At 39.9% G+C, this 22562-nt stretch overlaps 2 protein-coding genes across 9 annotated transcripts; both read right to left on the reverse strand.

Annotated features, from left to right (window-relative positions):
- Nucleotides 1–538: 538 nt before the first annotated feature.
- NFYB (nuclear transcription factor Y subunit beta) lies at nt 539–22177 on the reverse strand. Of its 8 annotated transcripts, none has more exons than XM_021923344.2 (9): nt 22034–22162; nt 19336–19420; nt 15631–15715; nt 12282–12375; nt 9996–10126; nt 6707–6904; nt 4719–4800; nt 3871–3950; nt 539–3228 (listed from the first exon to the last, which is right to left on the reverse strand). In XM_021923344.2, exons 3-9 carry the CDS (start codon nt 15637–15639, stop codon nt 3196–3198), a joined length of 627 nt encoding a protein of 208 aa, XP_021779036.1. In that variant the 5' UTR covers nt 15640–15715; nt 19336–19420; nt 22034–22162; the 3' UTR covers nt 539–3195. The 8 variants fall into 8 exon arrangements, 7 of the variants coding, with proteins under 7 accessions (XP_021779036.1, XP_021779037.1, XP_003907118.1 ...); XM_021923345.2 differs by lacking the exon at nt 22034–22162 and adding an exon at nt 21268–21370; XM_003907069.4 differs by lacking the exon at nt 15631–15715 and having other exon boundaries at nt 22034–22177.
- On the reverse strand, nt 8588–9122 carry LOC103876025 (small nuclear ribonucleoprotein F-like). The gene has a single exon (XM_009181564.4). The coding sequence runs from the start codon at nt 8915–8917 to the stop codon at nt 8657–8659; it is 261 nt and encodes an 86-aa protein (XP_009179828.1). The 5' UTR covers nt 8918–9122; the 3' UTR covers nt 8588–8656.
- Nucleotides 22178–22562: the final 385 nt, after the last annotated feature.

A 22562-nucleotide genomic window follows, 5' to 3' on the forward strand; every position in this document is an offset into this window, starting at 1 on the left:
CATCTTGTTTAGATTGTTGATAAAATAACAATTTTCCTTAAGAGAAAATATTTTTTTAAAATCTTGCATTGCAAGATTTCATTCTTAGCAAATGGGAGAAACTATTCTTTCCACTTTTCATGCCTAATTTCTACTGCTGTAGAAGTCCTGTTAATTAGGCCCTCATTACTATATTCAATTAGAATTATTAAAGTTAATTGATATTCCTTTAACTCACTAAGGCAACCCAGAAAACAGGCAATAAGGCATGCTTTTGAAGAAAGGAAAACACTGCACACGTCATACAGTGTAGGAGGGGAAAAAATACAAATAGCTTCAAACACTGTCATGCCAAAGTATGTGACATTAGGAAGGCAGCATTTAAAAAACAATCCTCACCGGACTCGAGGATTTTAAAGCATCTCTATTAGAGTGAGGTAATGAGGACGGATAAATAGAAGCTACCTAAGACAGAAACTACCTAAGTCCCTGTCTTCTACCTGGAACTCACGGAAACTCATTTCTCTCTTAGATACTCAAGAAAGCAATGTTTACAAAATTATAAAAAGCATTTTTATAATAGGTTAACATGGGAGCTTGCATACATAAGTTTCAGAGAAGAAAACATGACATTCAGTTAAATGCAACATGGGCCAAGGAAGACACAGACCCCAGCTCTGACAAGCATAAATTAGGATATTATACACCTGACACATTCAGAATGTCCATTTTCTTTCCCATCAGAGTATGAAGTCCAACAACAATGAAGTCAATACAAACAAAGGTGACCTGATTTTACCTGGTGTAAAGTTTTAGTTAGCAGTACTAGCAAATTACGAAGTTTGGAAATTTGTTGTAGTATATACTAATTTAAAATTTACTCAAATTCCTGGTTTTTTTTTTTTTTTTGAGACAAGAGTCTCGCTGTATCACCCAGGCTGGAGTGCAGTGGCACAATCTTGGCTCACTTCAGACTCCACCTCCCAGGTTCAAGGGATAATGCCTCAGCCACCAGAGTAGCTGGGACTACAGGTGTGCACCACCAACCTGCTAATTTTTGTATTTTTTGTAGAGACAGGGGGTTCTCCATGTTGGCCAGGCTGGTCTCAAACTCCTGACCTGAAAGTGATCTGCCTGCCTCAGCCTCCCAAAGTGCTGGGATTATAGGCATGAGCCACCCCGTGCCTGGCCTCAAATTCCTTTTTTATCTTCATTGTCTACTTGAACATATATTAACCTGTAAACTAATTTTAGAGACAGTATCTGTTAATCAAAGACCAAGTGCTTTTACCAGTTATATAGTGACATACTGCTTGGATCAAGTGGAAAATATCTCAAAAACACACTCATAACGAAGTATCAAAAGCCTTAAAAGTTTACATATTTGGTAACCCAGCAATTCTAAGAATTTAAGAAAACAGTCATGGATGTACATGAGATTCAGTGAAGTGCTGTTTATAACTGTGAAAAGATGTAAATAGTCAAAATATCCAGTAGAAGATTAAATAAATTATGGTTGAGTCATACAACAGAATAATAAACCAATAAAAATGATGCAGAAGACTATGCATGACCTGGAAAAGATGTTCCCAATATATTGTTAAGTGAAAAAAGCAGGTTACAAAACGGTATGCACAATATGAGCCCATTTTTATAAAAATATACATATTTAGCAAAGTAAACGGACAAATGATATTTATCAAAATATTAACATTGGTTCTTTCAACATAGTAGGATGATTGTTGATTTTGCTTAACTACTCCCCCATTTTTTCCTATTTGAATTTACTATAATGAAGATTGCTTTTTAAATGGATAGTAGGAGATGAGGGCATTATTAACCTCTGATTAGCCCAAATATACTCCTAATGGTCCTTCTGGCAAAGTAAATGTTTCTATTCAGCCTATATCTGGGAAATTGCTTCGACCTTATAAATCTGAGTGTCCTTCAAAGATGATATTCACTCCAACTTCCTTTTAGGCAAACTATACAATAGCAATTTTTGATATTAAAAACTTAAAAAAAAACCCTCAAGTTAATTAACACCAAAAAGAATAGCTGAGAAAATACAAATCCTCACTTTTCAAAAAGAAACAATCCGAGTACATACTACTAAATTATACAAAGTTACATTATCTAAGTTTAGTTTATTGCAAAGATGAAGACAACACACTAGAAGTTGGCAGCTTCTGCTTCACACCGTTCACAGCACTCACTCTGTTCTCCATTTCATTCACTCACCCATGCAAAAGGTCTACACACGCAATGATGTCTGATGTTTCTTGGTTTCCATAGTGTAACAGGAAACTTGACATTTCAATTAAAAAGGTAAAATGAAGACATTTACCATCAGACTATAAAATTCCTCTTCTGTAAGAGGATACTATAGTACTTGAAGATATGATTTGAAACAAAATCATGTACCAAATGAAAGGGGCACCATTTCAAGAGCACTAGGACTACATTAAACTTAAATGTATTCCAACATTCTTAAAAATGTAACTCAAAACCAAATCTAGTCTTAAAAAAGCTCCAATAACTAAAACTACATTAACAGGCACGATGAACAGTGTAAACACTGTTAACGGGCACCAAGTTTAACAGGGCAGACAATATTTGCTTCTGCATTCACACTTATTCAATTACATTTTTCAAAAAAATGATGCTGCTTAAACTATTAATGTTTTACCAAAAAAAATAATTTTAATAAATACAGCAAATGCTAGAAATCTAGCTAGGTTATCATGCAAGGTATAACCAAGACAAACTCAAATTTGTAATAAAGGCAACTTGCATTCAAAATGAACTCTACCCTTATATTTTATTAAAAGGGCAAACATCATGAATTAACCCAGCTGCTTACTTGAATTACAAAAGTAACATGATTCAATATGAAAATAAGAAACTGTCTACAAATCTCTGACAGTAATAAATTGCAATATACAATGCATACAGGAGTCATACAGAGCAACAAACTCTCGTACAAAACAAAAATATTTTAATACCTTTAAAATCCAAATTTTTCTTTAAAATCATTCATGAAAAAGATTCTCAAGTCAGAATTAACACCTCAATTAGTCAAGCATCAGGAAGCTACATTACAGCTATTAATATACAAAGATACATCTTTTCACCAGTCTTTCCTTCTGATGTCTCTGTTCCAGAATCATACAGACTCTCATTTCTCTACACTCCCCATTCCATCATTTCTTCAGATCATGAAAACTGAATTTGCTGAACACCAGAAATCTAAGATTAGAAAATTTAAATTGGACAGAATTAAAGAAAAGGAGATTAAAAGTACAATATCCATATTACAAAAATTCAGTGAATAAAAAGACAGTAACAAGTAAGTCTCCTTCCCATTTCTTGTGTATCTTTCTAGAAATCTCCTATGGAAATATGAACATATGCTTATTTTTAACTATTAAGAGAACACTATATACAGTTATCTATATTGAGAAAACATAATTTTAATAACCTTCTTTATCAGGTCCTTCATAATGTGTTGAAATTAACTATATCAATAGGTATAATAAAAAAAAAAAAAATTTTTTTTTTTTTGAGACAGAGTCTCACTCTATTGCCCAGGCTAGAGTGCAGTAGTGTGATTTCAGCTCACTGCAACCTCTACCTCCGGGGTTCAAGCGATTCTCCCGCTTCAGCCTCCTGAGTAGCGGGAATTACAGGTACCCGCCACAACACCTGGCTAATTTTTGTATTTTCAGTAGAGACAGGGTTTCACCATGTTGGCCAGGCTGGTCTCAAACTCCTGACCTCAGGTGATCCACCCGCCTCAGCCTCCCAAGGTACTGGGATTACAGGTGTGAGCCACAGGGCCCTGCCAATACAAGCAAATTTTTTAAGCGTTTAAAATATAAAGGACTGTACCTGTTGATATGATGTTGTGTAAACCATAACATTTTGTTGTTGACCGTCTGTGGTTATCAAGCCAGCTGGTAACTGATTAGCTGAAAGAAAAAAAATTAGTTAAAGAGGGAAAAGAACTGTATCTACTTTCTTGGGCTGAATCTTAAGGTTGTACCATTAATGTCTCATTATAATTCTGCCCCATATCAATGATGTAGTCTTGGACAAAATAATAAATCCTCCAATTTTCCATTTTAAAAAATGTTCCCTAAAAACCACATTATTTTATATTGCGTTTTTCAATTTTCCTATCTCTAACATGTACCTTAGCTAACTGCCCACGTGTACAAATCTCTAGACAGACTAGATGAAGTTTCTGATTCATGATTAAACTACACTACACCATGATGTTTGGCTGAGAGCAACATATAACTGAGCAGCATATAGTTTACATATGAGAAATATATATAATGAGAAATTGACTCACCATAGCCCTTTTATTTCACCAATATGAAAACATGATACTCAATTAAAAAAAAAAAAAACTGAGTTCAAATTTATTTAAATCATAAGATTTTATATTACAAACTACAATTCCTTAATATTCCTATCTCATATGAATCTTCACCAAAAACTAGGGGCTACGGAACTCAGTCAGAACTATCAATGAAAGGTTATCATGTCTACAGAATTAAACTTTTCTACACTTATCACTCACTGACTTCAAATAAAAGGGCATGAACTGATAAGAACTATTTAAAATAGTGCTTTGTCAAAATACTCAGTGCTGACATTCCAAAAATACCATTAGACACTTAGTATGAATCACTGCTAACAATCTACATGACTTGTATTATAAGAATGCTTACTAAATGCCTCCTCTGTAAGCTCTTCACTTAGTCCATCTGTAGCTGTGACTGCTCCACCAATTCCCTTTTCTCCTTTCATAGCCTGAGGAAGGAAAAAAAAGTCACTGATATTCAAATGAAATTGTCTTCCAAACACGAATGCTTACTTATGCCTAAAATTAGGAGCTTCTATTATTACAAACTCTAAGCAGAGTATTTATTAACACTTCTGGTTAATTACATATGAAGAATGCTTTCAAAAGGCTAACTTCTAATATAAGCTGTAATCATTAACAAGACAGAGTAATGACCTAGAAAACAAAGTACAGATAAAAATAAATTATTCTAATTCCACACCATATCAAAGGGGTAAGAGAACTCCACTTACAGATGAAGAAATCTGCAAAATACCACCAATATTGAGCCTATAAATCTACAAATGATCCAAGTGATCACTTAAGTATATATATGCCTCTCAGTCAACTGGGCAGTACTGCAGCAAGTTGAGAGTTAAAAATTCCTAAATTAGTTTGGCCAAATACCTCTAGGTTCCTATGATACTGAAGATTTGTAAAAATACTGTCAGGAATTTACACATTCTTTTCCTACTTCAATCATTCCATGCAAAATCACTAATTTAATGGGATTCAAACACTAAAGATATTAAGAATATATTTTGAAAGTAATGTGAATCTGACACCTAAGTTGGCATGTGGAAATAAATATGCTAAACTCAACTCCTTTTCACAAAATCCATTCCTACAAGCAAAGATAAACCTAAGAAGAATAGAAGAATTCAATCAATAATAAGAAAGACATGATTATACCTTCCTCTTTTTATTATCTGTAAGACTCCAACCTTACTACTTTTAATGCTACTTCTTTTAAATTAACAATAGCAGCAAGAAGTAACATTAATGAGCACTGAACATTATTTATTTAGTCCCATCAATAATTCTATGATATAGGTACTCATTAGCCTCATTTTACAGAAGAGGAAACCAAGGCCTAAAGTAATTAAATAATCTGTCCAAGGCCACAGAATTTGCACGTGGCAGAGCTGGGCTTCAGCCCCCTGGTAGTCTGAATCCAAAGTCTGTGCTTTAAATCATTATATAACTATGCTATAGTTAGTAATAAACAAAGGGAAAAAGAAAGGACTTACTATTTAAGTACTGTAATATAAGTCAGTGATCCCCAAACCCCAGGCTGCAGACTGATGAGGGTCCGTGGCCTGTTAAGAACCTGGCCACACAGCAGGAGGTGAGGGTCTGGTAATCCAGCATTACCACCCAAGCTCCGCCTCCGGTCAGATCAGTGGCCATGTTAGATTCTCATAGGTGCTCGAACCCTATTGTGAACTACGCATGCAAGGGATCTAGTCTATGCATTCCTTATGAGAATCTAACTAATGCCTGATGATCTGAGGTGGAACAGTTTCATCCTGAAGCCATCTGCCCCTCGCACCCCTCCCCTGACCCCAGTCCATGGAAAAATTGCTCTCCGCAAAACAGGTCCCTGGTGCCAAAAAGGTTAGGGACTGCTGATATAAGCAATTAAATAATTCTGAGAAATGTTACATAATTTACTACAAAATGAATTTTTTAAACAAATAATACATTTAAAAAGTTGAAGTAAATAACATCTCTTATTTTCTTAAAAGCACAAAGGGGGCCGGGAATGGTGGCTCACACCTGTAATCCCAGCACTTTGGGAGGCCTAGGCAGGTAGATTACCTGAGGTCAGGAGTTTGAGACCAGCCAGGCCAACATGGTGAAACCCCGTCTCTACTAAAAATACAAAACTTAGCCGGGCATGGTGGCACATGCCTGTAGTCCCAGCTACTCGGGAGGCTGAGGCAGGAGAGTTGCTTGAACCCAGAAGGCAGAGGTTGCAGTGAGCCGAGATCTTGCCACTTCACTCCAGCCTGGGCAACAGAGCGATACTCCATCTCAAAAAAATAAAAAAAGAAGGGAAAAAAAAAGCACAATGGGAGACATTTTATTTACCTCTCTGAATTTCTGAAGGTATAATTTCAGAGGTTCCACATAACTGTCAAAGCCTAAGGTAGACATAGCAAAGAGAATATCTTCTCCGTTGATTGTTTTCCGTTTCTCTTGATGGCACCTTTCGCTTGCCTCAGATGTTATAAAGCTGATGAACTCACTCACACACTCTTGAACACATTCTTTGGCATCTTTTGCAATCTGAAGAGAAAATCATAGGTAAATTACAGAAACTATAACCATCACCTTCCTAACAACCTACAAAAATAAAAGCCTATTCAGAAGAACACATCTTCACCTGATGACTATTAAATCTCATAAATATATGTTGTAACATTAACACAATGTGTGCTATCAAAAGTCCACACCTGAGTCACAATAAAAACTAAAATACAACTGAAAGAAGCCTTGACAACTATTTACAGAAAACAAGTCTAATTTAGATATAAAAGAGCACCAGGCACGGTGACTCATGCCTGTAATCCCAGCACTTTGGGAGGCTGAGGTGGGCGGATCACCTGAGGTCAGGAGTTCGAGATCAGCCTGGCCAACATGGCGAAACCCCATCTCTACTGAAAGTACAAAAAATTACCCGAGCATGGTGGCGGGTGCCTGTAATTGCTGTTACTCAGGAGGCTGAGGCAGGAGAATTGCTTGAACCCAGGAGGCAGAGTTGCAGTGAGCTGAGATTGAGCCACTGCACTCCAGCCTAGGCAAAAAGAGTGAGACTCCATCTCAAAAAAATTTTTTTAATATTTAAAAAGATATAAAACAGCAATCACTGGATGTTCCTACCACCCCACAGAGGATAAAAACTCTTACTAACCCAGTACCCCTGGAAAATCAATTCCACCATGCATATTTTGTGGGTGACTTAGGTACCACTTCTCTGCTAGGGCAGAGAAGTGAATTCACAAAAAGCTTGGAAAAGAGAGAAATAATAATATATGGTGACTGACTTTTTTATTATTTGGGATACACAGTGTCAGATACAGGTTTTGAGTTTACTAAAAAGCCTGCCTAAAGAAGCACACATCTGCCACTTCATTATAAAAACAATTTTTCCCTTAAGGGTCTGGGGGTCTAAAAATGAAACTCCAATGGATTAATCAAGCAACTACAAAACCACCTGTAACAGCAATACCACTCAAAATCCCTGCTGAAACACACTGTCTTTCACTGCCACGCCTATTTTACATACTGGAGAAAGTAAGCAAGAACTGCACAAATGCAGTCAAGCAAGATAATATAATGTGAGCCACATATGTAAGTTTAGATTCTCTAGTAGCCATATCAAAAAAAAAGTAAAATTAATTTTAATATATTTAACCCAATATATCAAAATTATTACCATTTAAACATAGAATCAATTTTTAAATGAGAAATTTTAATTCTTTTCTTCACACTAAGTCTTCAAAATCTGGTGTTTCAAATTTGCAGCACATCTCCCTTCAGACCAGCCACATTTCAGGTACTTCTGAGCACATGGCTTGTGGCTACGGTACTGACCAGTGGCAGCCATAGCCTATGTAAGCAATAATCAGCATTTGTGCTTTTTTTCCCTTAAAACATAAGGACAAAATTCTCAAACTGAAAGTTCTAGGCTTAGTGATGTATTTTAATAGTATATTTATTTGCAAGCTTTATTACTTCCATAAGTCTTTTTAAACTATAAAATGACAGAAAAATTACCAATAGAAAATGATATAAAACATGTGAATTTTAATTCAGACCAAGTGATGAGCAGTAACAATGAGTTTTTAAAAGTTCTAAGAAGACAAAACTACTTAAAAAAAAAAAAAGTATCAGTTTAAATGTATCTTGGTATCTATAATTACGTAAAAATAGCTGTTTCCAAATACCAGAATTTGTTTTGGAAAATTCTTTTTTTTGAAAAACAAATCTTTATTGTCTAGAAATATATATATAAAAAAAAATCCCCAACAAAAGATGCTATTCTCTCATTTCCCCATCTTCTTCCTCTTCTTCCACACCTCTGATATAAAGGACATTATTACACCTTATTAAAACTTCACCCAGATGTCCAGACAAAGCTCCATCTATGTATTCTTCTGTATTTGCAAGCTGCATGTTCATGTAGCCATCTACAGATACCAGATAGCCCTTGTACTCCATTCCCCACTTAAGTTTCACCATCACTGGCTTTCCTGTTAGTCCACTGAGGAAAGGTTTGGGATTGAGGGGTAAACTCATCGTAACCACGGCTGAATATTGCAGGCTACTCACTGCCGACCAGGCTGCCGCTTGTCTCTCGTGACTACAGCAGGTACCCCAGGTCCCGAGCCGCTGAGTTTTGTTTTGGAAAATTCTTATTACATCTATATCAGACCAATACAACCTAAATTTGCTGCAACATTATGCAAGTTACAGCTTCAGGCTGGGTACAGCGGTTCACGCCTGTAATCCCAGCACTTTGGGAGGCTGAGGTGTGTGGATCACCCGAGGTCAGGAGTTCGAGACCAGCCTGACCAACATGGAGAAACTCCGTCTCTACCAAAAATACAAAATTAGCCAAGCATGGTGGCACATGCCTGTAATCCCAGCTACTAGGGGAGGCTGAGGCAGGAGAATCGCTTGAACCTGGGAGGCAGAGGTTGCGATGAGCCGAGATTGTGCCATTGCACTCCAGCCTGGGCAACAAGAGTGAAACTCCGTCTCAAAAAAAAAAAAGTTACAGCTTCATACACCCAAACCTGATAGTTCTGACAACGTACCTATTTTTTAAAACAGTCGGGCCAGGCACGGTGGCTCGTGTCTATAATCCCAGCACTTTGGAAGGCCGAGGCAGGCGGATCACCTGAGGTCAAGAGTTCAAGACCAGCCTGACCAACATGGAAAAACCCCATTTCTAGTAAAAATACAAAATTAGCTGGGCATGGTGGTGCATGCCTGTAATCCCAGCTACTCGGGAGGCTGAGGCAAGGGAATTGCTTGAACCTGGGAGGCAAAGGTTGCAGTGAGCCGAGATTGTACCATTGCACTTCAGCCTGAGCAACATGAGTGAAACTCTGTCTTTAAAAAAAAAAAAAAAAAAACAGTCTAAATTCTATTTTATCTGCCTCCAATAAGTGGGAGAGGGGAGAACATTTAGGGACATGACAGAATTGAAAATGGGACACCATTCAGTAACTGTGTATGTAGACATGAAAGAAATATTTGATTTGCCGAAAGCCTGATTGAAATCAGCAGCTAACTGTACCCATGACCTATGAATTTATGTAGTTTCGTGTTTCCCTTGTAAAAACTTAGTTAAATTTCTCCTTTACGTTACCTTTCCCGTTTGAGGTATGGCATTTTTCATTATCCTAGCCACATTTGCTATTGGAAGATATATATCTTGTTCTCTGAAACTTTCTTTTGAACCATTTGTGTCCTCATGATCATTCATGCTGTCCTCAGTATCTAAAGAAATAAAAATATTTAGGTTTAAAGCTTCTTATTATTTCTATTTCAAGATAGAAAACACTACCAAAAAGATCCACAGAATAAAATCATTCTGGTTCATCTCTTAACCCTTATTTAGGGATTAGGATAGCAAGTCTCTTCATAATTTTTACAGAGCCAGAACTGAACTTTTTTTATTAATTTCAGATTCACTGCCTAGAATGCTTTTTATCCTCTAATATATCCGCTAAAATCCTACTTGCCCATTCTCCAAAAATCTCAAATAACATCTTCATAGCACCTTCAAAAATGATCTTTTCATAAAATATAAGTGTTTCTCTATGCCTTTTCTCTTACACAGTTTTAGAACTTTTATTATTCCTCATTTCTCCTATTAGATTTTTGCTACTTGATGTCATGAATCAGCTTTGTGTTTCCTACAGCTTGGTATAGCACCTTCCACAGAGTAGGTACTCATAAGTATTTATTGCATGACTTAGCTATAAAACTTACAGACTGTAACCTATGGCTATTTCAATATTACTAGATTAAGAGGTTGTATGTTTCTCCAAACCCAAGTTTATATAAACTCATTTATGTAAAAGTCTATATAAAACTTTTTTAAAGTTGATATAAAGTTGTCTTGTCTATATAAAGTTTATATAAAATTCTATAAAGAATAGAAAAATTGGACTTGAATATTACTGATCCAGTTGGATTACTAATGTAACTAGTTTTTGAACAAAGCTATAGCAGTGATCCAACTGTTCATACAAGTGACTTTGTGAATTATATAAATTTAGCTATAACTGAAGCTTGTGCAGTACCAATAACATCCTTTTATGACTAAATGCAGTATCCTGTAAGTAAACTGCCCACTCTTCATATGTACTAAGTAAGTAGGCACGGCACCTAAGTTGATTCAATTTACGTTTTTGTGTGTTTAAAATGATGTTATCAGAATTAATTTATTTGAATATCTGTTTCAGGATGAAATTAATCCCTTTGGCAAGTTTCTTCTAAAAATGTATCTCAATTTTTAAAAATTTTACAAATCAGGTCAGGCATGGTGGCTCATGACTATAATTCCAGCACTTTGGGAGACTGAAGCAGGTGGATCACCTGAGGTCATGAGTTCGAGACCAGCCTGACCAACATAGCAAAACCCTGTCTCTACTAAAAATAAAAAAAATTAGCTGGGCATAGTGGTGGGCGCCTGTAATCTCAGCTAATGGGCAGGCTGAGGCAGGAGAATCGCTTGAACCCAGGAGGTGGAGGCTGCAGTGAGCCAAGACTGCACCACTGCACTCTAGCCTGGGCGACAGAGCAAGACTCCATCTCAAAAAAAATTTTCTTCTTACAAATCAAAATGCCACAAAAGTAAATTATTTCTGATAGGCCAACATAACACTGTCGTTTTGGGTTTTTTTTGGTTTTGTTTTTTTGAGACAGAGTCTCACTTTGTCACCCAGGCTGGAGTGTGCAGTGGTGCAAACACGGCTCACTGAAGCTTCTACCTCCCAGGTTCAAGTGATTCTCCCACTTCAGCCCCCAGCCCCCTAAGTAGCTGGGACCACAGGTACATGCTACCAAGCCCAGCTAATTTTTTAATTTTTTTGTAGAGGTGGGGTTTCACCATGTTGCCCAGGCTGGTCTCGAACTCCTGAGCTCAAGTGATCTGCCCACCTTGCTGTCCCAAACTGCTGGGATTATAGGCATGAGCACCACACCGAGCCAACACTACCATTCCAATACCTGACATAGTTCAAAGTTAATACTGAATGAAAACCAAAAATAAAAGTGCAAGAAATACAATAGCTAGAAATTTAACTCACCCTCTAAATAATTATTTTAGTTACCCTATCAATTGATTATAAATTTCTCATATTTAACATTTAAACAGGAAGTCGGTAACAAATTTCAAAAGAAACTGTACAGGTTTTAGACAAGGTGTATTTTTATAGTAAAAATCTTTTCAAGGACTCATTCTTTTGAAGACTATTTCTAATAGAAATAGCATGGTACGCCTTTTTAGACGTTCTCATTGAACTGTAACACAAGACTGTAAATTTTCCTATAAAGACAAAAGTAACCTAGAACACCGTATTAATTAAATGTCCACTTTCTAACTTGCTTCATCTTGTGAATTTGGTTCTAACTGTGGCTTGCTTACCATCATGAGGCTGTATAACATAATGACTTCCTCCAATATAGTCTGCAGAGATTCCTAGTTGAGAAGCATCTGTTGTAGAACTGTCACCATCCATCTATGAGGAGAAAAACAGGTTTTCAATACTTTTCAAAGTACTAACAAACGTAACAGATTCAACACTTATAAACTGTCACAGGATGATGGGTCAATTATACTTTTCATAGCCTTAAGCTTACTAAAAGAGAATTTGTATTTCTTTTTTAAAAAATTAATTATTTTTCTGAGACGGGGTCTTACTCTGTCGCCCAGGCTGGAGTGCAGTGGCATGATCACAGCTCACTGCAGCCTCAACCTCCCAGGCTGAAGCAATCCTCCCACCTCAGCCTCCAGAGTAGTTGTACTACAGGCATGCACCACCACGCCTAGCTAATTTTTTTGTATTTTTAGTAGAGATGGGGTTTTGCTATGTTGCCCAGGCTGGTTGGGAACTCCTGGGTTCAAGCAATTCGCCTACCTCAGCCTCCCAAAATGCTGAGATTACAGGCATCAGTCACCACAAACAGCCTATATTTCTTGATTTGGAAACCTTCCCACAATTTGTCCAGGATTCAAGATTTTCCTATCCATCTTCCCTAAGTGATAAGCAGAAGGCCAATAACGACAAGGAAATGAACCTAAACCATATGCCTTTCTTTTCAAGTGCATAATCTTCAAATATAGTACCACAGGCAACCCTGACTTACAACCTAATTTATCCCTGGAATGATGATCAGCTTAATAAAGCTGGACACAGTGTCACGCGCCTGTAGCCCCAGCTACTCAGGAGCTGAGGCAGGAGGACTGCTTGAGCTCAAGAGTTCCAGACCAGCCTGGTCAATGTAGTGAGAACCTGTCTCTTAAAAAAAAAAAAAAATCAGCTTAAGTCATCAACTGGAATCTACCTGTATCCATCACTTCCAGCTCTCCAGCTAAACCCTGATTTTCCTTTTGCTCCTGCTGCAAACTTTCTTTGCTTTCTCAAAGAAGTTCCAAAATAGACAATATCTCCGTTCAAACTGTTACTTGATATAAGAAGCATGTGGATTCCCTGCACAATTCTGTACCTAGGCAAGCCAAAAGTACACCCATGTTTTGAATGAGCTCATAAACTCTTGATTCTAGTCAAAGGTTAATTTTCTCTCCCCATGCCAAGTCAGGGTCAGGTGTGGCTCATGCCTGTAATCCCAGCACTTTGGGAAGCTGAGGTGGGAGGATCACTGGGGCCCACGAGTTCAAGATTAGCCTGGGCAACACAGTGAGACCCTGTCTCTAAAAAAATAAAAATTAAAAAATTAGCCAGGTGTTGTGGCATGTGCTTGTAGTCCTAGCTACTTGAGAGGTTGAGGTGAGAAGATCACTTGAGCCTAGGAGGTTGAGGCTGCAGTGAGCCGTGATCACGCCACTGCACTCCAGCCTCAGTGGCAGAGTGAGACCCTGTCTCAAAAAAAAGGAGGGGTCAGGAAGATCTGTGTATAAAGATAGGAAAATTACCTGCACAGACAAGAATAAGAGTTAAAATTCCTAATTTTAAAAAAGAAAGCCTGCTTAATTAATTTTGCTGAGAGCTAAAAGAATGCCAAGAGGGAAAGTCTGGAAAAAAGTAAATCATAAGCCCTGAACTGGCTCCATTCAATTTCACCAACATGGCAGATTCTAGAAGGCTTTCTATTTTGCAAATACTACTACTCAAAATAAGATATCCGTGAGAGAAAAAAATTTAAATGCATTATCTGTATAAAAAGTATAGCAAAAATCAAGTGTAATTCATATACACTTTCAGGCTGAACAAAAAAGAGAAATTTGACCGTTCATTAAGGCCCAGGGCCCAGTATAAACTTGATGTTATTAACTGTAAAATTTCAGTCCTTGTATAACACATGTCTTCTCCATCTCTGTTGGATTTTTATTTAATATTAAAATACTGGGCTAGTTTTCAGGTCTTCAATAACATGGCATTTCTTTCATATATCTGTTGACTGTGATGCCTAATATAATTGTAGATAGAGACACATTTCTGTAATTTATATAGTTGTTGTAAGGGGGTAGAAAATAGAATTCACAGACCTTTAATAATCTGTGAACACAGGGTACCTATTTGATACTTTTTAGTAGCCTCTAAGAAGTAAAAAACAAAGTCAGTGACCTGATTCTGACTCTCCTACCGATCCCCTGAAAATAAACATCCCTGCCAATTAAATGTATTTCCATATAAAATGTAAATAACAATACCACCCTCCCCATCTTAAACTAACACAAATGAATGTGAAACATTGCCCGAAAATCAAATGCTATTTTGATTCTAAAATGCTAACATACTAGGAGAGTATCCTTTAATAGACATGATGATGGATTTTTTTTATAGCCATAAAAGAATGGTCAATTATGATAGCTGTGAGTTGACTAGCTTTTACAATGACCTAAGGAAGATCAAGGTGCAGGAGACAGGACCAAAGTGGTTGTTTCAGAACCTACAATTGGAAACAAAACTTTGATTGGGGTGGGGAGGGCAGGCAGTGGGTTGGGAAGAATAACAGAAATTCTTTCCTGAACGAGTGTTTACATGATACCGTAAATCTTTTAAAATTGGCTATGAGCAAGACACTGTTCAAATAACCAAGCGGATCTGGGAGATGAATTAATTTAGAAATATAACACAAACAAAGGTATTAAAGGGAAAAAGTTTAAATCATATTATCTTGTCATGCACTGGAATTAGCAACAAGATTATCATTTGGACTAACAGCATTAGCCTCTCTAAACCTCAGTCTTCTAAAAGTGAAGATACAAGTATTTCCTAGAGTTGTCAGAATTAAATAAAGACTAGAAAGCTGCTAAAGACAGTGTTTGGCACGCAGCGTACCCCACAGACATTCGATCTCATCCTCCCTCCTTTGAAGAGAAGCCGCACATCATCTGCTTAACTGTATGTGTCTTCGGTTCCACAAGTTTTAGCTTTCTATCATTTCACACCTTCTGTCTTCCTTTCCTCTATCATTCTACCATTAAAATCTTGCCCCAGACTTTAATCCCAGTGTTCTCTATCCTCCTTGAATCTTTCTGATTTATCCTTTCTGCAATTCAAAAACAAATGTTCTGTTCTTTAAAGCTCTATGGCACTTAGTACCTTTCACTCAATAAATCAGCCTAATCTTTGATGCCTAGAATATGCCAGCCATTCGCCTATATATAAGAATGATGGGAAAAAACTTGCTAGATGCATCCCAAAGGTTTTTTCTAGGTCTAAAACATCCTATAAAAATTTATAAAACAGACTGTAGATTTTCAGTAAGCCAGCCAACAAATATTTACTGAGTGAGCGCTTAGTCTTTACCAGGTCCATGCTATGTGCTGGTCACGTAGCTGTCAACAACAGACAAGGTCTCTGCCCTCAGCTTGCAGGACAAACGTTACATAACCTGGGAGGCAGGGTGAAGGGGTAGAGAACAGAGCCTATTAGTCCTTCCAGGACACAGGCTCTGGAATCGAATCACCTAATTTGAATTCCCTGCCCCTTACCATGAGACCTTGAGCAAGCTGAATGAGAACAAGACTTAACCTCCCAGGGATCCTGTACAGGTTAGGAGCTAATCCATGTAAAGACAGCATAGTACAATGGGCATACTCAGTAGGTGGTATATATAGCTATTAAAATAATTACAAATAATTAAGTAATTGCTAGTGCCAAGTACGAAGAAAAACAAAGATGTTTTGTTATGTGCTATGTGAGTTTACTCCAAAAGGGACCTCACTAGTCTGAGGGGTCAAGAAAGGCTATCTTAGGAAATGACATTGAAAATGAGACTGAAAGGTGAATAGAAATCAGTCAGACAAAAAGAAAGGTGTGAAACAAATGTTCCAGGCAGAGAAAACCAAGAAATACAGTACTGGTGGATTGGAAGGAGCTAAGGAGGGGCTAGATCAAGCAGTGTCCTGTGGACAAGAGGAAATCAAAGAAGAGTTTTAAGCAGAAGAGCACAAACCATATTTAAAAAAAAAAAAAAAAAAGATCCCTCTGGCTAGAGTTCAGTACAGAAACCGACCTGGAGGGGAGCACAAACAGGCACAGAAAACCAGTGAGGACTATAATGCTGTAGTCAGGGCATGACTTCAGGCAAGATAATGATCATTTTAGCCTCAGGTCCAGGCGAGAGCGCTGGAGATCAAGAGAAGCAGAACAACTAGACAGCTTTTTAGTAGGTGACTCAGTGATTGACTGATAGAGCTACAGGAAGACCAAGGATAATGCTGGGATTCTTGCAGCTGGAGAGACAGACAGCTGTCACCACAGAGAATGGGAGAGGAAAGGGAGGGGAATGCTGGACAGCGTAGAGCCTAGCTGAAGCTAATGACCGTGAATTTACAGTGGTGCCAATATGTCCAGTGTGACACTTGAAAGGCCTGATACGAGAATACAAAAGAGAAAGTGTTGGATTTCACCCAGGTAATGAGGCTGGAAGAGCACAGCATGCAGGATAATGACAAGGGGACAATGATGAATCGTTAGACCCAAGGGAATGGATAAATATGGACAAAGAGTGGTTAAATCCCAATAAATTCATTTTAATGACTATTCTAATTATTTAGTTGAATTGACAGAATTATTTTTGAAAATATGATGTGAAATAAACAGGTAGCGGGCTAAGCTAATAAATCTTTATTCTTTTTTTTTATGTAGCCGTACTTAAACTATGCTAATAATTTGTTCCACAAACAAATACTGCCCTCTTTAATGTTTATATTTATTGAACACTTTCTAAATATCTCATGCAATGTTCACAAGCCTGTGACGCAGGTGAGAAAACTGAGGTACATGAGGCTAATAATTTGCATGAGGTGACACAGTAAATGGGACTGAAATCCAGGGCCTCAGATGCCAACTACTCTCTACAGCATTCCTGCCTAGTTTTTCATGTAGTTCTTACACCTATTTCTTTAATTTGTCCCCTTTACATTCTAAGGCTACTGATTATACGTTGAAAGCACTGAAATTAGCTTCTCAAACCAGGATGGTGTTTGTGAGATGGTAAAGAAGCGCACCCTGGACAACGGTGAGGAGCACTGGCTCTTAGGACCAATTCCGTGGGTTTGAAGCTTGGCTCCCCGTTTATGAGTTCTCTTTGTGTTTTCAGCTTCCCCATTTTTAAAGTGATGTTACTATGAGGAAGCTATTGTATTAAAAAGTACTTAGCAAAGTGCAAGATACATAGTCAGAACTCGACAAATGTAATCTTAATACTGCCCCCTCAAATACGGTTCTCATTATTCTTCCAGGCAGAGATTCCTCTCTCTTAATTTACCCTTTTATCTGTTTTCTGGGTTACATTCCTTTTATCTCTCTGAGGATAAGAAATACAAAGATTCCTCTTCTCTAATGTATCTTCGATCCTCCTTACCAGCTCCTTCACTCTTCCTTAAACATGCTTAGTCTCCCTCATTAAGCACACAGAAGTACACAGAGATATATAAAATCTTAATTCTGCCCCATACCCTTGCCTAGCTACCATTCTTGCCCTGACAGTTGTTAAGAAACCTCTTCATTCCTATTTAAACTCCTGAACATGTACTTTTTAACCCCAACCCAGAATGAAACCACTCTTCAAAGCTGCCAGTGATCTTGTCCTCATCCTACTTGACTGTTCTTTGTAGTGCTGGCTACTGCTGGCCACATATATTTATGCTTGGAATTCTCTCCTGCTCTGATTTCCAAAGCGATATTCTTTCCTCCCCACCCTAATTGTTAACATCACCCAAGGTTCTCCTTCTCTTTCTTCCCTTATCTTAATGAACTCACTAAGTATCACTTCTATGCTCATACATTCCAAATCTACAACCAATATCCTGCTTGCCACTCAAGCAACCCATGCCTGTACAGCATGTCTAATATCCCATCACTGCAAATTTAAGATATTGGGAAATGAAAGTCACCTTCCCCCATCCCCTGCAAGGGGGCAAGGAGGGAGATTTCCCTTTCCACTACCGTAATTCTGCTAAGAAGAATACCAGTCTTTCACGCTGCCCAGCTAAATATACCAGCATCATCTTGGGTTCTTCCATCTCCTTCAAGCTCTACCTCATCTATTACCTCTCTAAAAATGTCTCCTAGATATGCTTTCCCTTTCCTGTTTCCACTGGATTACTACCCCAGCCCATCTTAACATACTGTTGTAAGGCTAATCTCACCACAACACCACTTCTATACTCTTGAACCTATTCTCAAAGGTTCCTAAAGGCCTCCTGTGTCAAATCCAAACCTCATTTTCGTGACTTCACATGAGCAGATCGCACATTTAACCTAATCAAACTTGTTTCCTACTTTTCTCTATCTTCATGGTTAAAAATCTTTGTGCTAGAATGTGCTTTATTTAGGGATCGCTGAGTGCATTTCTTTCATTTTAGGAGTGAAGCAACCATGGCTGGCCCAAAGCTGTAACACGCCCGCCCCAGGTTAGAGATACAGTAGCACATCCAGAATTAAATATCCAGAAGGGACAAGTGCTTTCTCTTTCCTACATTATCCTTTGAGATCTACCCTGGACCATGCACCTCTACTCCCGATCCCCTAAACTTAAGTTGCCCATCCTGCCACCAGGCTTTTGCTTTTGGTGATACCCTTCACCAATCCACTCCCACCCTCTATTTCAAGGCTCAGTTCAAGGTCTGCAGGATCCCTCTGTGACATTCCCAAGTATCCAGGCCCATCACGCCTTTCTTCTTCCCACATCTACTGCACTTAAGAGTTAGCATTTTCCATTCTGGGCATAACTGTCCCCTAAGTATTCAATTAACTGGCTAAACAGACAGCCCCTTTACAGCCGGCACAGGTTACCCTGTAGCCTCAACAGCACTTAGGGACCCATGGGAAATAATATATGCAAGAAGCTGAAAATAAGGAAGCAACAGGAATGAGCAGAGGTACTGTCTGACTAGACTTGAAACGCATTCATTCTACCAGGCACCTCCAGTATAAATCAGTTATAATTTCCAGCCAATTACTATTCAAATCTAATTAACAACCAAAATGGTAAAACATACTTACTGTCATGAAATACTGTCAGAACCGTGTTGTCAGTGGTGCTGAAGAATACCTGTCTAAAAAGGTGTCTAATCTTTGTGATTTCAACCTAAAAGATAAACATCTATTAGGACCTAACATCTATCAGTAGTAAAAAATATAATAAATGTATCACTTACAGGCTTTTTTTCTCATAAAATTAAAGAGGGCATGTACAATTTTGACTACGATTCATAATCCATGGAGTGCATGGTATAAAATAGTATAAAAAGGCATCATCCAATAAATGTTTGTTGACTTGAAAGATTTATTTTGGAGAACTTACAAACAAGTTAATTCCATGGGGAAAGGAGAAAATGGATTTTCCAACATAACCCTGAATTTAGCCATATTCATCATAAACATTCATTACAATACACCAAATAGGGATCAAATTATATAATACGCAAGACGCCAAAAATTATACATCTAAATCACTTAAAACATTAACACCCAAGATGCAAATACACCCCTTATCAACTTAATTTTTTGGTGGCGGTTTTCTTACATGTTTCAGAGTAACATTTAGGCATTCTATCACTTAAAAGGAGGAAAAAATTATCTGAGAATATAACGCTTTCCAATTAAGAATCTCAGATTATACTGTAATGAAGATACATTCTGCACTGAGAGGATATCAAAAAAGCAACACAATCAAGACCCTTATTTATAATTTTGAAGCACCACCATTTTTGACTAAAATTGCATCGAAATAGCACTTCAGTCTCACTGTAAGGCATAAATAGCTGAACAAATTAGTATCAATTGCAGTGTTACAAGTTTCATTTCTCATTTGTTCCCTTCTCTTTTTCAAAGGAAACAATTAAATGGGTGAGGGGTAGGATGCCAAAACAAAAACACATCCTTTCAGTGTTAATTTTAAAGGGAGAAGACATACTGATACGCATCCAAGCATGAAATCTAGCACACAGCAGAAAAAATTGTAGCCACTGAATTGAATGTTTTTAATGCCACTAAAAGGGTCCAGGTAGCAAAGACTGCTTGACATTTGCTATAATATTAAAAGTAACTTATAATTTATTTTCAAATATTAATAGTATCCTCTAACCCCAAAACTGCTCAGAAAAGTCCTTCCTTGTAACGAGAAATGTTATTTTTTTAAAGGGTGTCTTTGAAAAAATAAGCCCTCAGAACACTTAAAATATGGGAGCTATATTTATGTATTTTGCTTGGAATGGGGGAGAGGGGTATGGACAGGGGAGTCACACCACACTTCCTCACCCAAATAGTTGATTCAGTATATATTTAGATTCAGTACATTAAAGAAAAACACGGCCACTTCATATGGTATGTATTTTCTTAAGGGCAGGTTGATATATGTAAAAGCTCAAGGGAATGCATACATCTGTTTAATGTTTGAGGAAATGCAAATTTGTATCCAAGAAAAGCAGTACTCCCTTCCTCCACCCTCCATTCTTTGGCATCAACAACCAGAGTTTTGCATCAATATACTGTAATCCTTAAATTAAGATACAAGAGCAGCGCAGGGAAGGAATAATTTGCCTTTTAAGGAATTTTGGTTAAACTTTCAATACTTTACAAATAAAACCCCCACTGATTAGTGCCACTGATATTGATCCGTTTGCTTTCATCACTTTATGTTGCTGATTAGTTTCCATACTAAGAGAGATGAAACCACCCCAGTGATTTGTGGCACGAACCACGGAACTATGGGGTCCATGCGGGTTAGTGGGATGCCATTTTTTTTAAAGGTCGCAGGCTACCTAACCTTGTTTAAATTATCCTGTTAGAGTGCTTTGAGCGAGATTATGATTTGTGGGTGCTCTGTAATTCTTTGTTCTCTAAGACTACCGTTCCTTAAGGCCCTGCATATCCTCCCGCCTCCCACCACTAATGATTAAAACCTTAGTCCAATCCGAAGGGCTTCCTTCCCACCTTCGGGGCAAGTCCTGGGACCGCAAGCCGCCAGATGGCTGCATTCTTTACGCGCAAACCAGACTGCGGGGAAGCCAAAGCCATGCCTTCCTCCCCACGCAGGTGCCTGGGTGGCCCCAGCCTCACGGCCCGGTCCGGGCGACCTGTCAGCCCTGCGAGTGCCGGGAGGCCGCCCCCAGAGCGCATCCCCTGACTCGCCTGGCCGCCCCGGCCCCCGCGCCCAACGCCTGCCTCCCGCCCGCCGCGCGGCCCTCGGGATGTGCGGGGAGACAAAGCGCCGGGCCCCGCCACAGCCCCGCGGGCGGGAGGGGGGCGCCCCCGGGGGCCCGCGCCGCGGCCGGGGCTACGGGGCCAGGGCCCGCGCCGCGTCTCCCGCCCCTCCGCCGGCTCCCCGCACAAAATGGAGCCTGCCCGGGAAGCCGTCGAGAGCGGGGCCCCGACGCAGCCCCGCGGCCCCTCCTCGGCCTCGGGCCCGGAGCTCAACGGCGGCGAGCGGGAGGCGGCCTGGCCCGCGTCCCGCCGCTCCTCAGCCCGGCGCACAAAGAGCCGCGCCGCGGCCCCGCGCCCGCTCCCCGGCCCGGCCCGCTGCGGGAGCGGCCTCGCAGGCGCGGGCCCCGGCCCCGGCCCGCGCGGGAGGGCGGGAGGCGAGGCGCCCCCGGCCGCGGCGGCGTTGGCGGCGGGGACGGCGCCGGGAGGAGACGGACATTTCATTCGAGCTAAAGTGAGTCGGTTTAGGAGCGATCATTGGCCGAAGCGAGACACAAACCTCCAATGCAGCCCTGGTTGGCTCCCGTCTCCAATCGGCTGTTTGGTTGGACAGAAAATGGCTGCGAAGGAACCAGTCCCAGCGCGGAGCTCCGCTTCCAGGACTCGGCCTCCCCTCCCTCCGCCGCGGGCCGCTTCCCTCGGCGCGACACCCTCCCTCCGCGCCGCCCGCGCGCCCGCCCGCCGCTGCTCCGCCCCGCCCCGCCCCCGGCCCCGCCCCGCGCTCCTATGAGGCCGCAGCGCAGCTCCGGATCCCGCTCCTCTTGGCGCGAGGTCTTCTAGGGCCCGGCCCGGGCGCGCTGTTCGGGTTTAGGCGGGCCTTCTTCCCTGTGCTGACCCGGGCCTGTGCCAAGCGGGATCTCTTGGGCCTCCCTCTCTTTGTCACCCCTTCCCCCGCCACGTGAAGGTGTCTCAGCCGCCCGAGCTCAGCCTGCCTGCGCCTGGATTTTTAAGAAGGGGACACCAAGGACAGAAGCCGCCCCCTAGGACGACGCGCCCGGGCCACAGGGAGACTCTGAACGGCGGGGACC

Source organism: Papio anubis, chromosome 9, assembly GCF_008728515.1.
Source record: "Papio anubis isolate 15944 chromosome 9, Panubis1.0, whole genome shotgun sequence".
NCBI classification, from domain to species: Eukaryota; Metazoa; Chordata; class Mammalia; order Primates; family Cercopithecidae; genus Papio; species Papio anubis.

Coding starts and splice junctions, on each gene's coding strand:
- LOC103876025 (XM_009181564.4), bottom strand. CDS start 8,917: ATGAGTTTACCCCTCAATCCCAAACCTTTCCTCAGTGGACTAACAGGA.
- NFYB (XM_031651118.1), bottom strand. CDS start 21,978: ATGAAATGTCCGTCTCCTCCCGGCGCCGTCCCCGCCGCCAACGCCGCC.